General features: G+C 37.2%; 3 protein-coding genes across 5 annotated transcripts; 2 read left to right on the forward strand and 1 right to left on the reverse strand.

Annotated features, from left to right (window-relative positions):
- Positions 1-10: 10 nt before the first annotated feature.
- UBC32 (ubiquitin-conjugating enzyme 32) lies at positions 11-8,865 on the forward strand. 2 transcript variants are annotated; one of them, XM_008814302.5, is made up of 5 exons: positions 11-268; positions 1,729-1,860; positions 2,044-2,128; positions 7,892-8,055; positions 8,147-8,865. In XM_008814302.5, the coding sequence occupies exons 1-5, from the start codon at positions 149-151 to the stop codon at positions 8,588-8,590; spliced, it is 945 nt and encodes a 314-aa protein (XP_008812524.3). In that variant the 5' UTR covers positions 11-148; the 3' UTR covers positions 8,591-8,865. The 2 variants fall into 2 exon arrangements, with proteins under 2 accessions (XP_008812524.3, XP_026655877.3); XM_026800076.4 differs by having other exon boundaries at positions 8,189-8,865.
- A 143-nt stretch (positions 8,866-9,008) lies between these two features.
- Positions 9,009-11,937, forward strand: LOC103723396 (uncharacterized). The gene is made up of 4 exons (XM_088717015.2): positions 9,009-9,205; positions 10,229-10,371; positions 10,482-10,622; positions 11,153-11,937. The coding sequence occupies exons 2-4, from the start codon at positions 10,292-10,294 to the stop codon at positions 11,685-11,687; spliced, it is 756 nt and encodes a 251-aa protein (XP_088573141.1). The 5' UTR covers positions 9,009-9,205; positions 10,229-10,291; the 3' UTR covers positions 11,688-11,937.
- Positions 11,938-17,042: 5,105 nt separating this feature from the next.
- LOC103723395 (uncharacterized) lies at positions 17,043-22,118 on the reverse strand. Of its 2 annotated transcripts, none has more exons than XM_008814298.5 (6): positions 21,723-22,118; positions 19,192-19,874; positions 18,179-18,824; positions 17,981-18,081; positions 17,682-17,884; positions 17,043-17,456 (listed from the first exon to the last, which is right to left on the reverse strand). In XM_008814298.5, the coding sequence occupies exons 2-6, from the start codon at positions 19,861-19,863 to the stop codon at positions 17,330-17,332; spliced, it is 1,749 nt and encodes a 582-aa protein (XP_008812520.3). In that variant the 5' UTR covers positions 19,864-19,874; positions 21,723-22,118; the 3' UTR covers positions 17,043-17,329. The 2 variants fall into 2 exon arrangements, with proteins under 2 accessions (XP_008812520.3, XP_008812521.3); XM_008814299.5 differs by having other exon boundaries at positions 19,192-19,913; positions 21,723-21,994.
- Between the last annotated feature and the right edge of the window lie 3,129 nt (positions 22,119-25,247).

The following is a 25,247-nucleotide window of genomic DNA, read 5'->3' on the forward strand; positions in this document are numbered from 1 at the left end:
GCTCCGTTCCGTCTTCGTCCCCAAGTTCCCACGTCTCCTTTTGTCGTCTCCATTTGTTGCCGAGTTTTTGTCATTTATTCCGTTTCTCGCGGAATAATCCGGCGGTATCTACCGTGCGCCGGCGGGGACGGCCGTAGAACGTGAGCGCATGGCGTCGGCGGCGGAGGACAAGTACAATCGGAAGAACCCGGCGGTGAAGCGGATCCTTCAGGAGGTGAAGGAGATGCAATCCAACCCCTCCGAAGATTTCATGAGCCTCCCCCTCGAGGTAACCACCCCCTCCAGACCCTAACCCTTTAGGATCGAATAGATCTCCAGTCTGATCGGAAGAAGCTGGTTTTTCAGACATTTCATGGATATGTTTTCTATTCTGGGGCTTAGAAATCGTCATTTCATTGAATTTTCGAATCCCTTCTTTCTATTTTAATCACAAAAAGCTACTTTTTGTGGGCTTTGCGTCGATTTCTTGGGTGGTGAAATGTCTTATTATTGTTGCATTTAACTTAGGTCTTGAATATTTCCACGAGAATGATCCGAAGGGCCTATTTCTTGCAGTTTCCTTTTTTAATACATTTTTATTTTTTAACGAAAAGTTCGAAATGTCTCGTTTTGCTTTGAAACTCGAGTCTGTTCACCAGGCGGATCCGAACGTGGGGCTTCTTATAGACTTTTTTTAAAAATGTTTTTCCTGATTTTTAGGGTGTCTAGATATCTCATTTAACTTAGACCTTGGATATCTCTACCAAAATGACTCCAAAAACTATTACTTATAGCTCTTTTTGGGCCTTTGATCCTTTTTTAAAGTTTTGAAAGTGTCATGTTTTATTTTGATTCTTATGAGTCTCTGCATCAGTTTTTCATTGTTTTTTAGGGTTTCAGAAAAGGTCTATTTAGTTCAGATCTGAGTGTTCCCCTCAAGAATGGTCTGAACGAGCTACTTCCTGCAGCTTTTTTCTATTACATTCTCCAATTTCTCAGGTTTCGAGAAATCCCCTCTTTTCTCTTTCGAATCCTGTTATGAAATTGGTGTGACTAAGCTTCTCCCTCTAGCTCTTTTCAGGCAGTTCTTCTAGGATTTCGGAAAGTATCTTTTTTTTTTTCTTTCTTTCAGATCTCTATTTTTTTTAACAAAATGATTTTGTAGCGTTTGAAAGTCTTGTTTGTTTTAGATTTAGAATATCTTAAGAAAATTTGTGTTGAAGTTGTTTCATATGGCTCTTTTGTGGCCGTTGTCTGAAACACCGTTGTTTTAATTTTGGATCGCCATGCTGGTATGTTTTGAAGAAGTGGCTTTTGAGTGATTTTTTACCCCAGGTTTTCCTCTAGTTCCTATGCTTTCTGGAAGGGCCTATGCTTGTTAAGATTTCAAGTCTCCTCACAATCATAAATTGAAGAGGCTATTTGGGCCTTGTTATTGTAGAAAGATAAATTTTGGTTTTGCCTTGTTCCTTGATGCACCTTTTTTTTTTCCCTGCAAGAAAATAATAGAACGATTATGGTGGTTATCTTTAAGGCATTCTATACCTGCACAAAGTGATGGAAGGAGTTTATGAATGGGACGCAGATTGATAAGTTATAGGAATGTGATGCAGAATGATAAATATATTGTTTCCATTTCTGGCTGGTAGCTATCATGGAACATAGGAATGCAATGCAGAATGATAAGTTACAGGTGCTTTTGGGCTTTGTTGGTATTGGATTTTAATTTATGTTTATCCTTGTCTTCAGGAGAATATATTTGAGTGGCAATTTGCCATCCTTGGTCCTCGTGATTCTGAGTTTGAGGGTGGAATCTATCATGGGAGGATCCAGCTTCCTGCAGACTACCCGTTTAATCCTCCTTCCTTTATGATGCTAACTGTAAGTACCTGTTCTGCTACCTAATTCCTCTAGCAAATTGCCTATATATATATATATATATATATATATATATATATATATATATATATATATATATATATATATATATATATATATATATATATCTGTTTATTTCTTGTTTGCTTCTTTTGGCTAACAAGTTCCTTTTTCTCATTTGTTCAGCCAAATGGTCGATTTGAAACCCAGACAAAGATATGCCTAAGCATATCAAATCATCACCCCGAGCACTGGCAACCATCATGGAGTGGTATGTTTAGTAGTTGGGAGATGCCTAAGCTTTCTTTATTGTCAATTGATTATGGCTTCATAGTTTTGCATATTATCCTCTTTCATCTTCATTTAAATATATGATGTAATGTATCTGTGGAATTTTACATTAGCGGATATTACCTTTACATTGTGAATCATCCTAGAATTTGGATGGGTCATGAAAACAGAGGTGGAAGTAGAACTTTGGACAGATGGCTAAGCCAGATTCTTAGCTTTCAATAAGTTCAAGCCCATATATTGCTAGGTTCTCCAGGAAGTCTAAACCTTGATTTGTTGTGGTTTATGAACTCTTCATTTCTTTCTTTCTTATAAATTTCTTGTATAAGCACTGATTTTTATCTTCTTCCATCAAACAAGAAGATTATAGTCATTTTATAGTCATCTTGTCCATCATATTTCCTCCTAGATACTTTTGATGAGAGATTATTAGTACCTTACTACATAGATGCTCTCTTTATTCCTATTCGTCATGCATCTCAAGAACCTAATGCTAGGAATTCTGTTATATTTTCTGATTATGTATGGACTATTTGTAACTATCACCAACTAATACTTGTGAAATTATTCGTAAGTGGCAAACAATCATATCTTTATTTTTTTTACTTTGCTCCCTAATTCTGATAATTTTTCTTTTCACAAGGACGCATGAGAGAATCTTTTTGCTAAGTATGTCTATGTGCATATGTACATACATAGGTACATAGACACATATGTGCATATATGTACGTGTATTTGTACGCACACACCCACACATATATACTAGAATTTGGTGGGTGCTAGCACGTGCAATGAAAAAGAAAAAAGTTTTTTTTCAGAAGTATGGTACATTTTAGGTGCGAGATTTGCTGTGAGGAAAGCCCCTAAGGGCCAAGGCGAGGATTTGGAGTCCAATATGCACTGGACTCCTAGCTATCTTAGGCAAGGATTCAACTTTAGGGATCCTTATTTACCAAGTATTCTTAATTAGGGCCGCATTTGATGTTCTCCAAGTTTCTCCAAATCCTTCCTCACCATCCGTGTTATTTAGAACTTCCCCTCCTTCTCATATGACCTTCAACAAAAACCAAAGTACCTCTCCTTACTGGAGCCTTCTCCAATCATCATCGTACATATCCATACCATCTCAATCGATATATATGTATGTATGCAGGTATTGATTTGGGCTTAGTTAGAGTTGCTGAGAGCTTGTCTTAGTTCAGTTCCATTGAAGTCTCTATGTATATACTGAATTGGGTTCGAGGAGCTGCATTTGGTGCGCATGGCAAATCTGATTAGAGTTGCTGACAGACTACAGTTGGACAAAGGATAACTTGGTGGTTCGATTAGTTTGGTCCATGGATTTTAGTGCGGTTTGCCATGATATGACACACAATGTATGTATTGTGCTAGGGGCTAGTGCTTTTTTGGAACATGGCATTGGCATGATATTAGTGTGTTCCAGGACTGGGCATGCAACCAGGGCAATGCATGTGCATGCCGAGCACTGACATGGCATGGCATGGTATGTGATTTTCCGATGCCAAATTGGATCTTAAATTCTTGTTTTGGACTTCTTTTTTTGTGTATTTTGGGCAACTCACCCATAGCCATCCAATGTGGTTGCTCTTCATATTCGTATCTATTGCATGTTCTCTGCATACATTGGTAGTAAATATTTAGCAAACATATCAGATTTCATAATATTTATGTTCTTTTGGAAATAGTGTAGTTGATTCAGCACCAAAAATTTCATAGTCTGCACTTGTTTCTGTGGTTTGTAGGCTATACGAGCATGGTGCTACATTTATTTCACTTTGTTGTTAGATATGTCATTTGACATCATGTTGTCCAATGATGATCAACAAAAGTGACATTAATTATCTCTTAATGATAAATGCAATGTTGAATGTATATTATAAGTTTATTATCGATGGGTATCATTTCATAAATAGCATGCTAAATTGATTTTTTGTAAGTTGATGTTGTATGCATTCTTTATGCATGTAATAATCAAATAAATGGTTCATATGATTGATTTTTCAATCTATTAATAAATTATACCATCCATGGCCTTATTGTGAAAATCTTAGGCCCTGATTGGCATCAATTCCAGTTTCTAGTTCCAGTTTTTGGTTTCAAAAGTAGAGAAATCGAGGCAGCAATGGCATTTGGTAACCCAATTTCTATTTTCAGTCTTTTGAAAACCCTTTCTTAGTTTTTTAAAATATCTGTTTTTCAAAGTTTCTGAAAACCAAAATCCCTTGTGGTTACCACCACTGCCTGTTGCCTATCGCTGCCACCGTGCCTTGGCCCCCACTGCTACCTGTTGTCTGCCGCTTCCATGGTGGGCAGCATTCTGTCAGCCACCATGGCTAGCTGTTTGCACCACCACCACTAGCTGACGGTGCCATCAACATGGCCAACATCTGACACCAGCAGCAATTGCCACCACTAATCATCAGCCGCCACTGCCGTCGCCACTGGTTACCACCAGCACTGCCATTGCCACCAAACACACTGCAAGTGACTATCAAGAATTTTGAATATTGATTTTCAAAAAGAAAAGATAGAAATTGGTTTTAGTTTTCATGAAAACCAAAAATTGGAAGTGATGCCGAACACATCCTTAGTCTGTCAAAGCTTCTAAGAGGCAGCGGAGAAAATGGGAATAGAAGGGTATACTTTAAAATTTTTTTACTAGCTAACTTTGTCCTGCTTGTTGATTGTATATTTGAGGTAGCACCGAAGTTTCATTGTCTGCTCTTAATTTTTATGGTTAGTGGACTCTATGAACATTGATATCAGTTCAATTTTGTTGCTGGAAATGTCATTTGGCATTCGTGCTGTCCAATGTCTCAGCGAACAGAAGTGGAACGAGCATTTCTCAATAATAATTTCAGTTATCAATGTTAAAGCATGTCAATGACAATCTAATAAATAATTTCATATTCCTGAAGTATTTTGCATATATATTATTTCTTGTTTTCATTTTAAAAACAAAATTATAGAAACCATGAGAAGAAACATATTTAGTGCTATTGTTTTTGTTTTCTTTTTTTTTCAAAAGTCATTTTAGTTATGCCTAAAAAAATGAAAGTAAAAAATTTTATCAATATTTTCAAAAATAAGAAACACATGTTCTTTACTACCACCACTAATACCCTCGCCGCCACCATTGTTGCCATCGCTGCCACCCTAACTGTTGTTGCTGTTGACCACACCTTTGCCACATTGCTGGCGCCTCCATCATCGTTGCGGCCATTAACATTGTCGTTAATGCCTCCATCACTTCACCTCCCCCATCCTCGTCACTTTTGCCATATTGTTGGTTCCTTCGCCACCATTACCATTGCCACCTCAGCCATATGGCCACCTGCCCACCACGAACACCATCGCCGTCTCTACCACCTCTGCCGCTATTACCACTGCCTCTCCTACCATCACCATGTTTATTTTTAAAGATAATTGATTATACCAAACATATTTATATTTTTCTAAAAAAGAAAAAATTAAAAATAAAATTTCTACCCTTTCTATTTCTAAAAATAGAAAAAAGGTGATACCAAACAATACCTGAGATTTTTGTTCTAATGACCCTCAAGCCCATCCAAACACATTTTGCGAAAGTATAACTTTATTGGAAAGCAAGAAATATCAAAACATATAGATTTGCTTTGGTTTAGATATCTGTTTGGAAGTATTTGCTTGAGATATGTGAATCTTCAGAATATTATGCGATTTCTTTTTTCTCATCTTGTTTGCTTTTGAGAATCCAATTTGAAATGAATAAGGTACTTTATTTGAATTAAATAAATTATCATTTCCTGAGAAGTTTTTGAGCTAATTAAAGTTACTAAATATAGGAAAATCATGAAAGATACCTTTTCCTCTATAAATACCATGACCTTCAAGCCTTGTACCAACTACTTGGGACCGGCTTAATGCATCCTTATTTGCCAAGCATTTCAAATCAGGCCTACATCTGATTTTATGGTGAGCTTCCCCATATTGTTTCCCACAACTTCCAGCCATGTATCTTAGGTGTTCTCCTCTTCATACATTCTTTAATCAAAGTTAAAGTACCCCTTTGTGTAATGTTAGGTTCTATTATAAGGGGACTGGTATGTAGTCATACAGATTTGCCAGTAGTAGATTTTAAGTTTCTGTGTTCATGAAATGGAGCTAAGAAGTTTTGCCCCTTATGATCTAGGATTCCTGTCAAGGGTTACTAAATGTAATTTAAGAGCTAGGCAGGTCAAATGTTTGACCATGGTCCGCCGTAAGCCTCGGACCGGTACCGGATCAGCGTGGAATCCGGTACCGGTAGCTTATCATTGAAGAACCGGTACGGGACCGGTACCGATTGATATGGGACCGGTATAGATCGGTACGGAACTGGTACGCACCGGTACCGTACTGGTTCGGGCCGCCACCGGTACGCCGACCGGTACTAGTACGGCGGATCTTGGTTTTGACCCTTCACCTGTTGCCTAGTATGGATAGGATCCAGACTTAGAGTTCCTGAAAACCTGTTTAATTGTTGTTCTGATCGGTTTGACAATATTAATTGCCTGGTTAAGCAGCTTAACTGACCTCGATAGAGACATTAGTTTTATTAAAGGAAGAAATAAATGATCTGTGAAGAGTAGCCTTTGGGTCTTGATGGCTTATACCCTAAGTCCTCTAAATGTCTTAGCCCCTAAACCCTCTTAGTTCTTCTCTTCCTTGTTGCCTCAGTCAGCAGTTGACAATGCTAAGAACTAGGAAGGAAAGGCTCTGGCTGCAGAGTATAAAAGGAGTGCAGGCTGTAGGGTACTGGCTGCCAATTCCAAGGATTGGGGAGGAGGACAGGCCATGGGTAGGAGGGCAGGTGGTGAGAGATTAGGTGCCAGCACAAGGATTGGGGAGGATGGTGAGCCACAGGAAGGAGCACAGGCGGAGGGTATGGGAGGATGACGATGGGAGGAGGGCGAGGTGGAAGTTGGATTGGATCTGGTATGGGGTTTCTTTATATCTTATCTCTGTCCTGCAGTTGAATGGTGAACTCATGACCCATCTGCCTATTGGTTTTAAACATTGACATTAAATGGAGGAGACCTGGTATTTGTTATACTAGTTGTATTGATAATATGGAGAATAAATTAGCCCTTATGTTTATTTTCCTTGTTTTTTCTTTCCCTTTACCCTTCCAACCTGCTTGGTGAAGATATGAAGACTCTTAGGGCTCGTTTGGTTCGCGGGAAGCATTTTCCCTCTTAGGAATATGATTTCTGAAAAGTAGATTCCTAGAAAGAGGATGCCTAGGAAAGTACTTTTGGCATGTTTGGTTGACCATGGGAAAGTGACAGATTTCCAAAGTGCTTATGTTTGGTTGACCATCCACTTTTCTGGGAAAGTTATGTATAATTCCTATTATACCCTTAATAAAAATTAGGTCTTTAATGCCTCTTTAATGCTTCTTTAATGCTGAAGGGTCTTTTTGGGAAAAAATAAAAATAAAGTGATTTCCGCCTCATGGGAAAGTAACTTTTCCATGTTTCTCATGGAAAAGACTTTCCCATGAAATGTGGGAATCATATTTCCATGGGAATACAATTTTTCCATCTCTCTCCTTTGAAAACTCCAACCAAACAAAAGGCATCTCATTACTTTTCCTTTGACCACACTTTCCCCCCTTCTTTTTTCCGCGAACCAAACGAGCCCCTAGACGATTCAAATTATTTCAACATGTTCTAATTCATTATTCTTCTTTTATTCCTAGTACGTACGGCCTTGGTGGCCTTGATTGCTTTCATGCCGACAAACCCTGATGGAGCACTAGGTTCGCTAGATTACAAGAAGGAAGAAAGACGAGCTCTTGCTATCAAGTCGCGTGAAACTCCTCCCAGATTTGGAACCCCAGAGCGACAGAATCTAATAGATGAGGTTCGCTTAAATCAGTTCCTGCAGATTCCTGCTCTAAATGTTACTTCGTATCTTTTGTCACTCAGATTCATGAGCTAATATTTTAACACAGATTCACCAATACATGCTTAGCAAGGCCCCCCCTGTTCCTCAGATCCCATCGACAGCAACTACTGGTGAAGAACCAAATAATGCAGCAAGTGAAGAAGAGCAGATGGAAACTCCTGATTCCAATGCTGTGGTGCCAGCTGAGCAGCATCCACACCTGGAACTGGAGCAGAGGCTTGTGGAAGATGTGCGAGAGGTCCGTGTGAATGGCGCTGCCGGTGGGATAAGATTCAGCTTCAGTGCTGGAGTCAGGTTATCAAGAAGGGTGCCAGCAGCAGCAACAGATGAACAGGCCCAGGGGAATGAAGCAAGGGTTCGGAAGCCGCCAATAGACGACCGCTTGTTTACTTGGGCAGCCATTGGATTGACAGTTGCTATAGTTATCCTCTTGGTGAAGAAGTTTCTGAAGTTACATGGGATTGCTGCTGGTTACCTGGATATACCGTAGATTAATGCAGGCAACTAGTTTGGTTATAATAAAAAGTCATTCTGAAGCAAATGATTCAAAAGTTGTTATTGTTGATTATTTTCTGACAAGAAGATATGTAAGTGCTGCTCATAGCTGTATGTATTACCGATACAATTTTACCGAGCTACTTGCACAGGGGTGCATCATCATCATCATCCTTAAGATTATGCTGTAATTTTTATTATTTCTATTATTTTTAACAGAAGATTGTACTGCAAGTTGTTAATTGTAAGTTGTGCCAGCTGACTTTCAAATATTTGTGTACAAATTTTTCCAGAGGTCCAACAGAAGCTTAACAAAAACTAACAAAGAAATGGTCTATAGTTAGATGATCCATCAATGATCATGGTCATGGTTGCTTATGGTTGCATCACTATTAAATCTTTGCCTTTTGACAGCATCCATCTGTTCTTATTCCCCAAAAGGGAAACAGGAAAAGCATAGACATAGATAAACAGGTCCTAGATTATCTGTTCTTAATGTCGTACATCTTTTTATAGGAACATAGCAAATAAAGTCACCTGCTTTTTAACAACGCAGGTGTAGCTTACCTATCCACAAAAGGATTTGCCTTTCCACTTCTCTTAGCATCTGGTAAGTGCATCTGGTAAGTGTCATGTAATTTGTAAAACAGGTTGGTAAAATTGAACAGTAAATTCCTTTGTAGTACCAACCTATATTCGTGCTGTAGACTTTCTATACCATCCCTGCAAGGAATGAAACCTCTTTGATCATGCTAGGAGTTATGTTTGAACTATGAAAAGGTGAGGACACAACCCATCCTTGATGCTCTTTTAGTCGATAACTCCTAAAAGAAATTTTGTTAACATGGTCTTCAGCTGTACATGGTGAAATACAGAGATCAGTTCATCAAGAGTTCTTGGCCCAGTTATGAGAAGTGTTTTTAGTCATTGAATTTTATTATTAGCAACATGCAAATACAAATGCATATGGTATTTAAACTTGGTATAAGATCATTTAAGATGCATTGTATGACTTGAATGATATGAATGCCAAATGGTTTATCCATAACCTCTTTGTGAGAGTCTTTACCTTCTATAAGATCCATATCAGTTGTGGAACTTTGTTGCATTAGCATCACTATATAGGTTTTCTGAAGGAAATGGACCATGAATTCAGAGTTCCTAGCATTTTAGTGTGCTTCTGTGTTTGGGGCAATTATCATCCAAGTCCTGTTACTGTTGGATGAACAATTTTGTGGGGACAACTAAGGCTAATGCAAAAGCTCAGTGTGTACTCAAGTAACAGAATATATTTTATATTAACCTTTCCCTTGTGTAAGACTAACATTGGGACCAACCATCGTATGGAGGACTGTAGGGTGGTTTGCATTTTTTTTTTTTTTTTGGGATCAGCAGTATTCTGTAGCTAGTGCAGCAACATGATTTCTGTAACCTTGTATTCTTTAGTGGGCAAGGGAAGTCAAAGAAAGAAAGCAACATGGCCTGTCCACTCACGCCCTTCCCCTTGATGAAAGAAAGCTTGATTCATATCCATTTCACTATCATTAGGAACATCTCTCTCTCTCTCTCTCTCTCTCTCTCTCTTTCTAGCTTTGCTATGAGCCATGCGACTATAAAGAACCTATTTTCCCAGAAACAAGAAGAATATGTAGTTGAAGAGAAAGAGAAAGAAGAGCTCACAAGTTAATAGGGCAGAATGGATGGCCCCCCACCTACAGAACAAGTTCTGAAGTTTCACAAGGAGTCCAAGATAGACAATTCTGGCTCCAAGAGAAGGTTCCTTTCTCTCTTTCACTTTTTTTTTCCTATATTTTTTCTCGATTTAAGGTGCTCCTAAAAGCCTTTTGATGTGTAATCTTTGTGAAACTCTTTGTTTTGCCATATAGGAAGATGGTTCAGAAGACTGTGATCACATTCAGAATTGAATCAGATGCTGGGAAGCAGAAGGGTGATTGTCCACCTTCAGATTTTTGGTCTTGGAGAAAATATGGACAGAAACCCATCAAAGGGTCTCCCCATCCTAGGTGGTGCTCTCTTTTTCCTTCAAATGATTTCTCTTCTCCTTATATAACTCGATATTTTAAATATTACATGATTCTGGATACCACTAGTGATTGGAAGATATGCTGGCGTTCTCTGTTATTCTCCTAAATAATGATTTGGAAAGTGAAACAGCTGCATTTTTGTTGGTTCTCTGTTAATTATTTTGCTGCCTTAAGCTGCTAATAGTGATGTGTATCAAAATAAATAACCTAGCTTCACACACATACTTGGGGATGTTCCAACCCTTCTTAGAAGGAGGGCTGTAACCACTATGGCAATGCCCAGTAAACAAAACAGAGGTGATCTCAAGTTCTTTTCTTTCTTGGTATTTAAACTAGCTATAATATATTCCATTCTTCTTTCAAGTGAAATCGGTAGCAATTACTTTTGCCTTTACTATTTAACCTAACACATCAAACCTCTGAACCCAGATTTTTGATAGAGTTTGTTTGTGAACCATCATATAATAATGATAGCATGTAGCTGATCATATTGTTCCTTGTTCCTATACTAGGGGTTATTACAGGTGCAGCACCTCCAAAGGTTGTTCAGCCAAAAAGCAAGTTGAGAGGAGCAGAACAGATTCATCAGTTCTCATCATCACCTACACCTCAGATCACAATCATCCAGGCCCTCATCTCCCCTCCATTAGTCCAAATGAAACATTCCTCCAGAGTCTGTCCATTAACCAAGACTGCCCCACAACTAAGAGCCCAAACCAACCTAACCCCACAAGCGAAGAAAGCCTCAACAAGGAGAAATCCCCCCTCCCATCTCCACCCAAATACTCCCAAGAGATCACCCTACAAAATCCACCAACAGAAATAGGAGCCCATTGTCATCAACTAAATATCCTCTTTGATGAAGGGGACCCCCTCCCTTACCCCAACTCGATGACCTTCTCATCAACAGCATCAAAGACTAATGAGGAGAATGACTTCTTCAATGAGCTAGAGGAGCTGCCCATCCCTCCATCTATCACAAACTTGGTCCGAGAAAGCTTCCTCGATGAAAGGATCCTTTTCCTCCCTTCTCAAACTATATTCTAGATGGACTTCTTCATACTGTACAAACCATGGTAGTTTCTTTTTTTTGTTTTCCTCGCTCTTTTTCCTCCAAGCGTACATAATTGTCTCTTATTCAGAAAGAAATCATCATGTGGTACCATTGATGAGGAATGCTCATCTCATAGGGCTTATATATGTGGGCATGCACATTTGTGTGTAGCAATCTTCAGTTCTGTAATATACAACCTGTAAATTCTTGTAAGAAAGCCAACAGATATATCTCTTATCATCAGCGACTTGTTTAATCTTTCTTGACACTACCAAATAATCCATCATGTACTTATTTTTTAAGGAATAAATCTGTAAATTAACATTATAGCTATAGTATTCTTTTGAGGGAACAAGGTTTCTATAGTAACTGCAAATATCCAACCGAATATAGACAGGGTTAAACATACGCAAAAGTTCTGATCCTAATTATCAGGTCCGAAATTTTATTTCAATAGGAAACCAACTATATGCAAAGTGCAAACTCCAATGCTCCAGTTACAAAATACTAACAAAGAGAAGCTTCTAACCACACATGCATTGCCTTTTAATTTAAGAATGGTTTGCACTGTAACTAATCCTCTACATCTACATCATATGCGAATATCTATTCCCGTCTGCTCTTTTCTGATTATTTTTTTAATACAGTAACACGTTGCGCCCATTCTCAGATTTACCATTTTTTAAATTCACTTTTGCAATATTTTTACATATTTCTTTTTCAAAATATGTGAATTTTGACATGATAAAAGGATTCAGGTGTGAAACAGTCGAGTGGAAATATATTTCGATGAAGGCTTTAGATAGCAAATTGGATTGTTAATTATAACAGTAAAGATGAATCATTCATCTGGATTACATATTCTTCAGTGCCCTTTTACCAAATATTTAACAAACAAGAGCAAACCAGTAATCAAAATTATGTTTCCTATGATATCTATCGTTTCATGGGGCCTCATCCTGAAAATTATTTCTTCAGTTCCCTAAAACTAGAAAACACAAGGAAAGCGTCCTAAATAAGCAGAATCTGATAGGAATCTCCTGAAAGCCAACCAAGTTTCTGGCCACCCCAATGTGTTTGCTACATGTCCTTGCTACCTCTACATCAATGGCATCTTTCTACTGCTCATTCTAGCATCTTATTCTTTGTACCACTTCCCTGACTCCTGATGTGGCAACAACAATGGCTTCGACTAATAATTGTGCTCCCTAGATTATTAAACTCTGCTCTTGTCCCACAGAGAAAAGGCTCTGATTCCAATCGATTTACTTCTCATGATTCCCCCCCCCCCCCAAATAAAGGAACATGATGCATCTGAGACAAGATTTAGGGCAGTACCTCCACATAGTGTGAGGATTCCTTGAAGGGGCCATATTTTTTGGCCTGAGACATTGTCCTAGAAGCCACACATGCCACTAATTGAGCGTCTGAAGTCCAGTGCCAGTTTATTGTCATCAAGAGGCTCCATGGACCATGTGCTTCGTTATCTTCAGACTATAGACGATGCTATATGTTGCCATCTCCAGGGGACCAAGTGCAATGAACTAATGAAAGGAAAACTTTTGAAACTTTTTAGTTCAATTGTGCTTCAGGACATCAAATCATTCACCTCTTTATTTTGGATCATAAGGCCCACTCTTGCACTCACTCTTTTGGACAGAGAAATTGACCCAACAACCAGCAACAAGTCACAAATAATTCCTCGAGGCACAGTGCTTTGTAACATGGCTTCTTTCAAGAACAACCACCATTGGTGCGCCTCCTTTTGGACTTTCAGGACCATTCGTGCACTCACTCTTCTGGTCAGAGAACATCTACCAACAACCACCAATGTCACGAATAATAACTCAAGGCATAGTGCTTTACCTTCGTATCATTGCTCCTCACTCCCCACTCTCAATTTTTTTACTTAGCATTTGTAAAAAGATAATGGAATAGATAGTATTTATAATAAAGTTCTACTTAAAAGAAAAGGTAAGCTATATTAGCCACTAATGCAATAGATTACTTAATGTGATTGATTTTTTGTAGCTAAAATTCTCAACCAGAATAAGTTTTTGTTAGAGTTTACAGAACATTAAGAGGAAATAATGATAGCAAAATTGTAAAAGATTTAAGGGGAGGGAAGGGGAAAAAACTCAAACAATAAAATGATTAAAAAAATTCTAGGCTGCTTTCAGTTTAGTCATCAGCACAGCCTACACCCATTAGTAAACTGACCATCAACAGGAAGGATGGCAATCATCGTTGCCCTGGCTAAAAAAATGATTCCATCCCCCACCCCCCACCTCCTTTTACCTTTACAGTTTATCCTTAACCATTTGTGATCAGCTTGACAAATTCTTCAAATTGGCAACAAGTCAAGATGTACTTGCATTGTCAGTCTTAAAAACTATAAACCAATCATTTACCTAATCTCCATGCATGAAGGTAAGAACTGATGAATCTTCGAAGTCAGGTCCCATTCATCCTAATTGGCAAAGACTGAAGCATAAATGACAGACCATGAAATTGACACAGAAGATATCATTAGGTGTTGATGGCATGATCAACCTATACTTGACGACAACATGGCAATTAATTATATTAAACAATGGCATGTGCAATGGTTAAGTAGATGCGGACTTTAACATTATAAAGGGTGGGGGACATCAAAATGTAAGTTTTAATTTTAAAATTTGAATTTGATCCAATCAACAGTGTTTTAACAATATTCAATGCAGACGTATTCTAACAATAGAAAAAGATATTTATTCATACATAAACACTCAGTAAGTAATCTTTTTACATTAATGAAGACATTTATAATCAAACAAACATGGAATCACAGGCTTGGACAAGCACGTGGACACATTCAGAACCATTTGACAATGGCTGGATGGCAGTAAAAATCTAAAGCACAGATGACATGGCATTGTTAAATCTTACTTATATCCAAGTCTTTAAGGAATCCACAATCATGTACCGAAAGTACAGGTTTACAATCACTATAGATTAACCTGCATTTGTTGCTTTCCATGCACTTGTATGGAGGTCTCATAGCTATCTGTTGATCCCTTCATTTAAGTTTATAGTCATATCCTCCTATGTGAAACCTGAGATGAATCAAAGCTCATCAAGCTCATCAGATTATGCAGGATAACTTGATCAATTTTGCACTTATATTGGCATGGTTGGACCTGCACCTACTTGCATAACCATGGGAAATAGTATCCAAAGATAGTCCTATGAGTAAACATGGTTCCAATAATGGAAATAATACCCATTTTCTTGCTATTAGAAATGGAAATAACATCCTCTATTCGCCTAGTCCAGCCTTCTGACTCAATTTTATAATATTCGCCTAGTCCAGCCTTCTGACTCAATTTTATATTATTTTGAACCGGGTTATTAGGCTTCGGCCTGCTGTAAATCTTCTATATGTTTGATTCAATCTTAACCCATGACATCCCTGTTCAATAATCATTAACGTGATCTGAAAAGCTCTAGTTACAGAAAAGTTGTACTATTTAAAAAAGGTGGCCTAGTGCATGAGGTTCTTGCTATTGCAGGGTTCGGGAGAGTCAGATGTATAATCTTATCCCCATGTATAGAGAGACTATTTCTATATTTCAAATCCATGACTTTCAAGTTACAGTGAAGCAACCTTACTGTTGAGCTCACCCTCACACTGAATATCATTAAAACAGTGTTGATTGGATCCACTTCAAATTTTAAAGATAAAATTTACCTAAGATGTAATGTTACTGACAAAGACTTAATTGCATTATCTATACTTTGGATTCCCTAACACCAACAGAAGGATGGTCCGTCTTCAAATTGCTGTCAAGAGTACAGAGGTCATAGTCATTTAGCCTTTAGATTAAGGTTTTTCAAACTCCTATACTCGATGCAATCTCAGCAGCTGGTCAATAACGATCACCACCTGGTAATGGGACAAACCAAATTCTAGCCTCTAGGTTCAACTCGCTAAAGGTGAAGTGTAAAAAAATTTAATTATTTTTCATTAATTTTAAGATAACAGGATATGACAGCCACTGAATATGAATCCAGATACCAGAATTTAAAACAGTAGAGACACACAGAAATTACCTACAATTTTTCACATTAATTTTACTATTACGTGCTTGAAAAACCAGTAGTTTATAAAGAATGATGCAATGAAAATGTGTAAACTACACATAACTTATTGGGGGGCGTCCAATATCTACACAGTAGAGCAAATGCCTAGATAAAATGATAAAGTTTAGGAAGGGTGGGAGTTCCAGGCCCCATCCTTTGTGGAATGTCAATAGTGTTTTCAAGATGTACACTACATCTCAAACATTCTTTCAATCACTACTATTTGGTGATGATATGCACTAAACTAGAAAATGAATTGAAGTGAATCAGAAGGAAAATTTACTTATGAAAGAACTGAAATGGAAAAAAAAAAACACATTTCAAAGAAACCCAAGTTGGGACAAGCACCTGATAAGTAAACTTCAAAACTTTCAAACATTGTGTCATGAAGATTGTGGTGATGATTTGTTGCGAACTACCAAACACTATAGAACATTAAAAGAAAGAACACAATCCAGGGATCAATCATTTTAGTTTTGCAATGGCATCAAAAATGCACTGTAACAATACTAAAAAAGTTGGGTAACTGTTTACTTCAGAGTTACCAGAAATATATCCGATTACTGAATTTCGGAAGCAAAACAAATATGGAGAGAACAACATTAGCAAACAAACAAGTAGATGAATGAGATACAACAAATGCACAAACAGACGTGATGGATGAATATAAACTCAAAATATTTAGAAGCTGGAACTCATGGATATCTAAATGGGTAGAGAACAGATAAGAAAAAATGAAGAACAGTAGGTCCACTCGGAGTTTGACCAATATTTAAGATAACAAGATCAATGTCTTTTGCATATCAGGCAACCACAAATTCTAAAACAAACTATAGGTCTACACTCATAAAATTAGTCAAAGAAAAAAATCATCTAGAATTTTACAGATCAAACAGAAAGGGGAAGTCCAACTCACCTCTCAATCAATTATGTCAAAATCAAGCTTGCACCCAAACAGACCTAATAGTAATTATAAGGGACCTTTTCGTGAGCTTACAGATAAAACAAGTAACAAAGCAACCTCTCTTGCAAGACACAGATCGGACAGTAAGCTCTCTTTCAGGGCAATGGATTCAAACAAGGGAAGATAAATTGAAATGCAAAAAACAGTTCTCTGGTCTGCCGTCCAGCACATGCTTGCAACATGCTGCATATAGATCAATTCTTGGTCTGCAAGTCCACAACTGTATACCCCCATATGAACCCACATGAGACAAGCAAAAATCTGGAAAGGATATATCCTTATGATTTAAAAATTGAAGCAACTTACAGGGCAAAAAAGGGAGAGAAAAAGGAAACACTTTCACAAAGAAACAGAAGGATATGACAGATATCTTTGTCATCACTAAACATATGAGCTGAATTCCAATCAGCTTAACACATGTAATAACAAAAAGAAAAAATGGGAAAAATCATCTACTTTGAGGTGGGGTTAGGCTATAATTGTCAGATTACCTGCTCCTAAAACAGCAGAACACCTACATGGTAAGAAACATCAACATGTTGTTAACGGTTAAGCATTTCCTTGAACTGCTCTATAACACTGCAGACTGCACAATGGAAGTTTAGACTTTGAATCCCGGTATTTGTATTCATTTGTACATGACGGGCCAGCACACTTCTCTCGGGGAGGTGGGTAACTGAGTCCAGAGAAAACAGAAAAGTAATCAGCCAACAAGCAAAGGCATCAAACAGTGAATGCCAACATAAAATATGCCTCTGGGTAAATGCCAACCTAATGTTGCAAAGTTGTAGATGACTACAGCATGCATCTAAACACAGCTATATCATGCATTATACAAGGAAAATATTAATGCTGGCATCATCAGAAGCAATATTTTCAAAATGAAGCACAGTTGTCTGACCTGCACGGCTTCGAGCTGAATATACACGGCAGGCCCAGATCTTCAGGGAATGTAACAACTGTGCCAGTTGGTCCCATGATCCATCTGATGTTGTTTAATGCTAATTCCTGTGATTTAGCAGCCTTTTCTTCTCGCTCTTTCTGCTTCTTTTCCTCCTTCCTCTTGTCAGAATCCAGGCCCAGTATTTTCCTGATTGCATCAGCCTGTGAAGCTCAAATATGAGTCAGAAACCAATTTTCAAGAATTTATTGATAGAGAATATGCAGTACAAATTTCGGAATATAGTATTTTTAATGAACCTCAGATTCTCGAGCTGCCTTCTCTACTTGCAATCTACGTCTCTGAGCAGCTTCTGCTTTCTTTGCTTGTATCTCTACGTCTGAAAGCTTCTCCTTTTGCTCTGCAGTTGTAAGATAAAATTAGCACCATATAAAAAAGAAAATATCTTTTGGTAATCAGTATTATGCTTCAGTATAAACTAAAAAGTAGTCCCTTACTTCTTGAAGGAGCAGGGGGCAACCCATTTGGGAACTCAATCACACTCTCGTCATTGCCACGTTTCCAAGATTGAAGCGCACGTTGGCGTGTCGTAAGAGGCTCAGTTCTGACATCAGGTGGTGACTCTTTCTTTCTCTTGGCCTCAGGGCCACCAGCAGAACCAGGTTCTTCCTCTTCAATATAATCTACATCATTAGATTCCCTTCCTGATCTTGGCATTTTCCTGCTCTCCTTGTTTGATCGTGATATAGCATAGTTCTCATCCAACTCACATGGTGTATTCCTCTTTTTTGAAAGTTTGGCAATTTTCTGATTCTTGACACCATCCTCCCTGGTATCTTCAAACTCTGCAATTTGATCTGCAGAAGCCTTGGAACTTTTAAGCTTCTCAAGGTAGCAGATCTCAGCATCTTCCTCACCATCATCAAATGCACCATCCCTAACATGTCTCTTAGGCAGCCTCTTGCTTCTACGAAGAGGTTCAGAAGCAGATATACCATGAAGCTTGTCTGTTTGCTTTCCTGGTATGCCTTCTCTCAGAGAATCATCCTTTGCCCCACGAGAAAATCTTAATCCACTGGAATCCTTCCACGCATCTCCTTGAAAGCCATTCCCCTTTTCTTGTGAATGACCATTAGAGATATCCTACGGCAAAGAAAAAGTTAGGTTTAAATGTTCCACAAAATGCAGGCTTCTTGAAGAAGCAATGGTAAAAGGGCATTCAGCTCAGATTATTGTGACGTAATAAACAGAGTTTAGATATGAGAATACTCTACTAGTCAACAACTTCTTGTTGTTTTACATTCTTTAGCAAGGTGTGTGTTCATGTTATGATTCTCTGTTCAACGTGAGACGTAACAACTCTCAATTATTCACATTACTACATTCAGACAGAAAACCCTTGACTGTTGAAATTTTATAAGTTTTGTTGGCCATGGTCAAAGTTATTAAAAATTGTTTCCATATTTTTATTATTTTTTCAGAAAGTTAAAAACAACACAGAGCCAGCTACCTGAGGGCTAAGCTTTTGATAATGCCGAAAAGCATCAGAAGAACGTGGAGGCTTTGTAGAAGAGCCACCATTACCAGCCTCTAAATTGGATCTTGCATGTATCGTGTGTGTGACTCCACCAACTTTGAGTTTCACCTTTCTCAGCTTGTTCTCAGCCGATAGACTTTGAGCTCCCTCAGGCCGATACATATCATGACCATCACCACTCCTGCCCAGGCAGCCATCTGGAGATTTTAACTGCATTTCAAAGCTCTCTTTAATTTTATCTGAGCTTTTCCAGTTACCTGGAGTGAGTGCACTTTCACTGCAATGCTTCAAATCAGGTCCATTCTCACCTTCCGAACAACCACTTCCATAGCGACCATCATCAAAACCCCCAGATGTCTTGTCATCCCTCTTAACCTTCTTTGAAGATGTTTTATCTCTAGTTTTGTTAACAGATGACCTCCTTGGAAGACGGTTGTTTACATAAACCTCTTTCCTCCGGAATCCAGCATCACTTTCTCCATTCTCATCAGGAGAATTTTTTCTTGAATTGTTTAAAGGATATGACATATCGTGATTCTCCATAATCAGTTGTACCTCAGGCCGAGGCCGCCTTGAAGTAGCACTCCTCTGCTTCTTCATTACAGCACTCACATAATTGAATCCAGAGCCTCCAAAGCCCTCCATAGCAATAAATTCTACTTAAAACATAGAAGTACCAATAGTTTATTATAAATCTGATGATCAGAAGGAAAACCCAAGAAATTAGTGACCAGTTGAGTAATGGGAAGAAAAAGAAAGAAAGAAATTTGCCAACTAAAATCTGGAATAGCATCATCAATCAACCAGAAATAAACATTAACAAAGACTTAAATAGATAGCATTTACAAGCCAAAAGCAATGCAAACAATCAAACTATCTATTATAGAAAAGGAATGTTGACTTTAGAAAAAAAACATAATGCAACCAACCATACTCAACTCAACTAAGTCTTAATCCTAAATTAGTTGGAATCAGTACATAAGTCCTTTTTTCTCCATTCCACTCGATTTAGAACTATACATATGATTTTCGGTCTACCTCTAGCCCTCTTCTTTTCAACATATCAAATAACTCCCTCATACTGGTACAACTCTCAGCCTATGTATACATATCCAAACCATTTAAGTCTTCCCCTCAATTTATCCTCAATTAGTGCCACCTCCATCTTTTTAAGAATAACTTCATCTATCATTCTATCTTTCTTATATTACGATATATCCATCTCAACATTTTCATTTTGGTCACATACTATCCTAGTTACACCTCTTCATTTACGCTTCAATCTCATGGATAACATCCTCTTTAATCTTCCCTAGTCAATAATCAATTAGGAATTTTATGATCTTCAATTTGCACTCCATTTTTATTTTTATCTCTAATTTTATTAAAACCGCATCTCATGTATTCCATCTTGATTCTACTTAATCTAAAATCCTTGGATTCTATCGCACTTTTCTGTAATTCCAGTTTATAATTAACCCCGATCTTAGTTTCATCCACTAAGACTACATCATCTACAAACAAAATGCATAAAAAAATATCATCTTGAATATGCCTAATAAGCTCATCTATAACTAGCCAAAAAAGATGAGGACTTAGAGCAGATCCTTAGCGTAAATCTATTGTGATTGAAAACTCACTAATATTACTACTAGTAATTTTCACAGTAGCAACTGATCCATTATAAAATCAAACATATGAGCCTTTAAATAGATTGACAGATTCAAGTGAACACCTAAAACATCAATATAATTAGGCTACTCTTTACCAATATCAACAGGTACAGATCGAAACCAAAGAATAAACGTAGATTACCGATGCCAAAGAAAGTTCGAGAATATAAGGAAACTTGAACAAATTTCAACATTATTCCAAGAATATAGGAAGCCTTGCAGACAAATAGGAAGACGTACCACAAGCGACCAAGTATACAAAATGTCCCAACATGGAACATCTTGTGAGGCCAAAAGCAATGCAAGTACGAAAATCAAAGCCAAGCAAGGAATTAACCACGAGAAAGCATGAAATCAACCCTGAAAACATGAAGGCCGTCCAAAGATTCTAAAGAACGCCAAAGAATCTACCAGCATTAGGCCAGCAAACAATTATACCGACAACTACGTATCAGAACTCGGAAGAAATTAAACAAAATTGCCAAAACCTGAGAGAAAACCTGATCAAAGTCCACGATTTTCACCAAAACACAGACGAAACCGGCAAAACCAAGACCAGAAAATGCAGCATTTCGAGAAACTCGTTCCAAATAGAGGCCTGAATTCCTTCCCCAAAACCCAATAAAACTTCTGAAAAAATCCAATGAGGCATAAATAAAGCCCCAATCTTGAACGTGAACAAACAAAACGAACACCAAAATCTCAGAATCCACCGAAAACATAAAAAAGAACCGACTTTGATCGATCAACCAACGAGAAAGAGACGAAATAAGAATCCCGAGATGCATAAAAGCCGTAAAAAATCGATATCCAGAAACAACAGAACCTCACCTCTACGACGATATCAGGAACCCTAGATGCCGGCAAGCTCGATTCGAAACGAAAAGACGCGAGAGAGTAGCAAAAACAGCCAAAAAGAGGGAGGATCGGGAGGGGAATTGTGGGAAAAGCCTCTGAAGGCGGATGTCGAGAGATACAAGGGAGAGAGATACAGGGTTAGAATGCAAAGAGGGGAGGCTTCTCTATTTCTTCCTTCGCGTCCCCTCACCTCTAACCCTTCACGCCTCCTCTCCTTGTCTCTCTAAACCCAAGAAAACCTTTACATAACAAAATTTTAAAATAGATACAACTACAAACTTATTTTAATTTTTTTTACTAGTAAGTTTAGCACTTTGCGGTGCACAAGGAAATGAGGAATGCAATCTATTTTTATTATCCAATCTATTTAAAGAATTTTTATTTTTTCTCTTTACTAATAAATCTAGCACTTTTGCCATGTAAGAGAAATGCTATCTACTTTTATTTACCAATCCACTACATCACTATTCCATAACTTTGATTATATTTTATATTCCATTTTAAATAGAAATTTGTCATAGTGATTTGATAATGTTTTCTAAATCAAATAAAATTAATATAGGGTCACAATGATCAATTCTTTTAATGAAAGAAAAAAAAATTGAGAAGACAACCCTATTGGCATGCGACATGATAAGAGAGGATTATTGCGGCTTACAAAATCCATGTGATTAGATTCTAGTACAATTTCTTATCAAAGGACATATTTCAATAATAAATAATTTTAAATAATATAAATTAAAAAAATAACCGTAAGAATAAGAAAGGGAAGCTAGAAAATTTTTAAAATTGTGAGAAAAAAATCTTCACCTTCCTCCCTTTCACTGGTCTGCTTTTCTTCCTCTCCTCCCATGGCCTTGAGGTCATTGTCACTACCTCGTCCTCTCTTTATAAGGCAGCTTGAAGCCGGGCCCCTCTTCATTCTCTTTTTTTTTTTTTTTTTGAGCGAAGAAGCACATTAAATACTTATTTAGTTGGCCCAGCAGATTTCTCCTTCTACATTGTGTAGTCTTCTTGCTAGTGATTTAGATGGTTATGCCCATGCTAGAGCGGTGTGAGTGGCCGATTTACCAAAAAAAAATACTTATTTAATTTGCAGAAAAAAATACTATTAATAAAAAAAATTATATTAAGTTGGAGATTTCAAAAAGAATAAAAAATATTGTACTTATAAAAATAAATTTTTCAAATTTTATTAAAAAACATGGAACATAAAAAAAATTATATTTTCATTATGGGCTGAAATCAATGCCGTGTCTCTCCCCATCGCAATGCCTCAGGAGTTCGGCTTCTCGCTGGCGCTCCAGTCTACATGACCGTCCCAAGGCAGCCAATCATGTAATCTGTCCCAACTTTGGGTATAATTAGTATTTTTCTAGTCATTATAATTGTCGATAACAATTTTGGGAAGGTCTATTATTAACAAAGTAACACTGTTATTATGTAACTTATGTTACAAGAGGAGGGAAGGAGAAAGATAAAATACTATAATATTTTATTATTACCATTATTTTTCTTTTATACCAGCCATTATCACAGTCATGATTTTAATAATAAATAATTTAACATCACATAGGCTAGGGAAACAATGGTAATTATCTATAAGATTCTTTATAATAAAATAAATTGTGATTAAAATCTTAGAGGAAAGAAGATGTGGAATATAATGTCAGTTATTTTCCTGTTTTGTCCACTATGTTTTATTACATATCACTCCAAAAGATATTAATATTGCAATTACTATTTTAATAATAAGCAATTCCAAATCACATATGTTGGATCTAATGGTGGTCATCATAATGGTTCATGTTGAGTTTGGTAAAAGCTGTTAAATATTATTAGAATAAATAGGAGAAACTGAGGAGTAAAAATAAAATAAGGATATGGGAGAAGTAAAGAAAAGAAGAGAGAAAAAAAATGAAAAAAAATAAAATAAAAAGAATCATTAGCCTCAATTAGAACGAGGGGAAGTGGTATTTCTGTAAACCATATAAGTATGCCATACGGAATGATAGAAGGGACATGGTGAAATTTTGCAAGATCTCATACATTATATGTCATTATAAGATTTTGTGTCTTTCTAGTTTTTGGAGAATGGAGGATGAACAATGAGGAGGGCGGCTTAAATTAGGGGTGTAAATGAGCCAAACTGCTCGAGCTCGACTCGACTATTATCGAATTTCAGTAGCAAAATACTCGACTTGAAGGCTCGCAAGTCTTGTTGAATATGAATATTTTTAATAATATTTTTTTATTCATAATATATATTATCAATTTAATATTTTAAAATAAAATATTATGTTATATTTGTTTTAACCATATTTCTAATTATGATGAAAGCTCGAATTCATGCTTGAGTACGGCTTAGTTGATATTCTAGTCGAGTCGAGTAGATCTCGAGTATTATTTTTTTTGATTGAGTCAAGTTTGAGCTTAGTATTAGGGCGTGATCAATTTCGAGTCGAGCTCGAGCCTTTAACTTCTCGATTTAGTTCAGTTCTTTTGCACCCCTAAACTAAATAAAATACACAAGTTGTTGGTAAAATTTCTATGGTTTAGATTACTCTAGAAGATTTAGGATTTGGAAGGTTCTATGAAATTCAGACAAAATTATATTTATAGAAGTCTCACATAATAGGCAATATGCAAATCATCATTTGTTTATGCCTTCGAGGTTAAGGAATCATCTTATAATCTCTTTGTAGGATGTCCACTCGGTCCAACTATAAAGGACATTACCAGTGGCATGTTATATTTTTGTTATATAAAATGACAATTTTCAAATCAAAAAAAAAATTGCTTTTAATTTTTTCTATCATTCTTTATATTGAATATCTCTTCTTATCCGTTCAAAAGTATGTCAATTAGGGTGTGTTTGGTATTGGTTAAAAAAAAATTTCATACAACTTCTAAAGCAAAAAAGCACTTTCTAAAAAATATAAAAAAAATTAATAATATTTTATGAAAAATGTTTTTCAAGAAGAAAAGTTAAGAAAAAAGATCTTGATGCAGAACGACTGCAAAAAGGAGAGGAAAGGGAGAAGAAGAGGAGGGGGAAGAAGAGAAGGGGGAGAAGAGGAGGGGGAAGAAGAGGACAAGGAAGCTAATTTTGATTCATCATTCATCAAAAAACTAAACATGAGGGTTGACCCATATAAATAGGGTCACAAAATAACAAATAGATCCCTACAAATAAAACAATCCCGAAAAGGCCCTAAAATGACAATATGCAAATAAACCCAAATGACAATATGCAAATAAACCCAATCAACATAAAATAAATCGAACTAAAATAAATCAATCTAAAATAAAATCAGGCTGGCTGAATCGGCTGGGACCCGCTGAGCTGGCTGGATCCTGTGGCGACCGGCTGACCTGGCACTGGTGTCCGCTCCAACTCTCCTCGGGTGGAAAGAAGTCGACCTCGACAAAAGCGGCTCGGTAAAGCCCCAGTAGTACTCCAACAAGTTCGGGTCAATCGGTGGTATCTTCTCGCGC

The sequence above is a fragment of the Phoenix dactylifera genome, chromosome 2 (genome assembly GCF_051530095.1).
Source record: "Phoenix dactylifera cultivar Ajwa chromosome 2, Ajwa_hap1_PhDact_Kaust_v1.1, whole genome shotgun sequence".
Classification (NCBI taxonomy): domain Eukaryota; kingdom Viridiplantae; phylum Streptophyta; class Magnoliopsida; order Arecales; family Arecaceae; genus Phoenix; species Phoenix dactylifera.

Coding starts and splice junctions, on each gene's coding strand:
- UBC32 (XM_008814302.5), top strand. CDS start 149: ATGGCGTCGGCGGCGGAGGACAAGTACAATCGGAAGAACCCGGCGGTG. Junction 269..1,728: donor TCATGAGCCTCCCCCTCGAG/GTAACCACCCCC, acceptor CCTTGTCTTCAG/GAGAATATATTTGAGTGGCA. Junction 2,129..7,891: donor CTGGCAACCATCATGGAGTG/GTATGTTTAGTA, acceptor TTTTATTCCTAG/TACGTACGGCCTTGGTGGCC.
- LOC103723395 (XM_008814298.5), bottom strand. CDS start 19,863: ATGGAGGGCTTTGGAGGCTCTGGATTCAATTATGTGAGTGCTGTAATG. Junction 18,825..19,191: donor ATCAAAAGCTTAGCCCTCAG/GTAGCTGGCTCT, acceptor TCTTTGCCGTAG/GATATCTCTAATGGTCATTC. Junction 17,885..17,980: donor AGGCAGCTCGAGAATCTGAG/GTTCATTAAAAA, acceptor TGAGCTTCACAG/GCTGATGCAATCAGGAAAAT.
- LOC103723396 (XM_088717015.2), top strand. CDS start 10,292: ATGGATGGCCCCCCACCTACAGAACAAGTTCTGAAGTTTCACAAGGAG. Junction 10,372..10,481: donor AATTCTGGCTCCAAGAGAAG/GTTCCTTTCTCT, acceptor TTTGCCATATAG/GAAGATGGTTCAGAAGACTG. Junction 10,623..11,152: donor GGGTCTCCCCATCCTAGGTG/GTGCTCTCTTTT, acceptor TTCCTATACTAG/GGGTTATTACAGGTGCAGCA.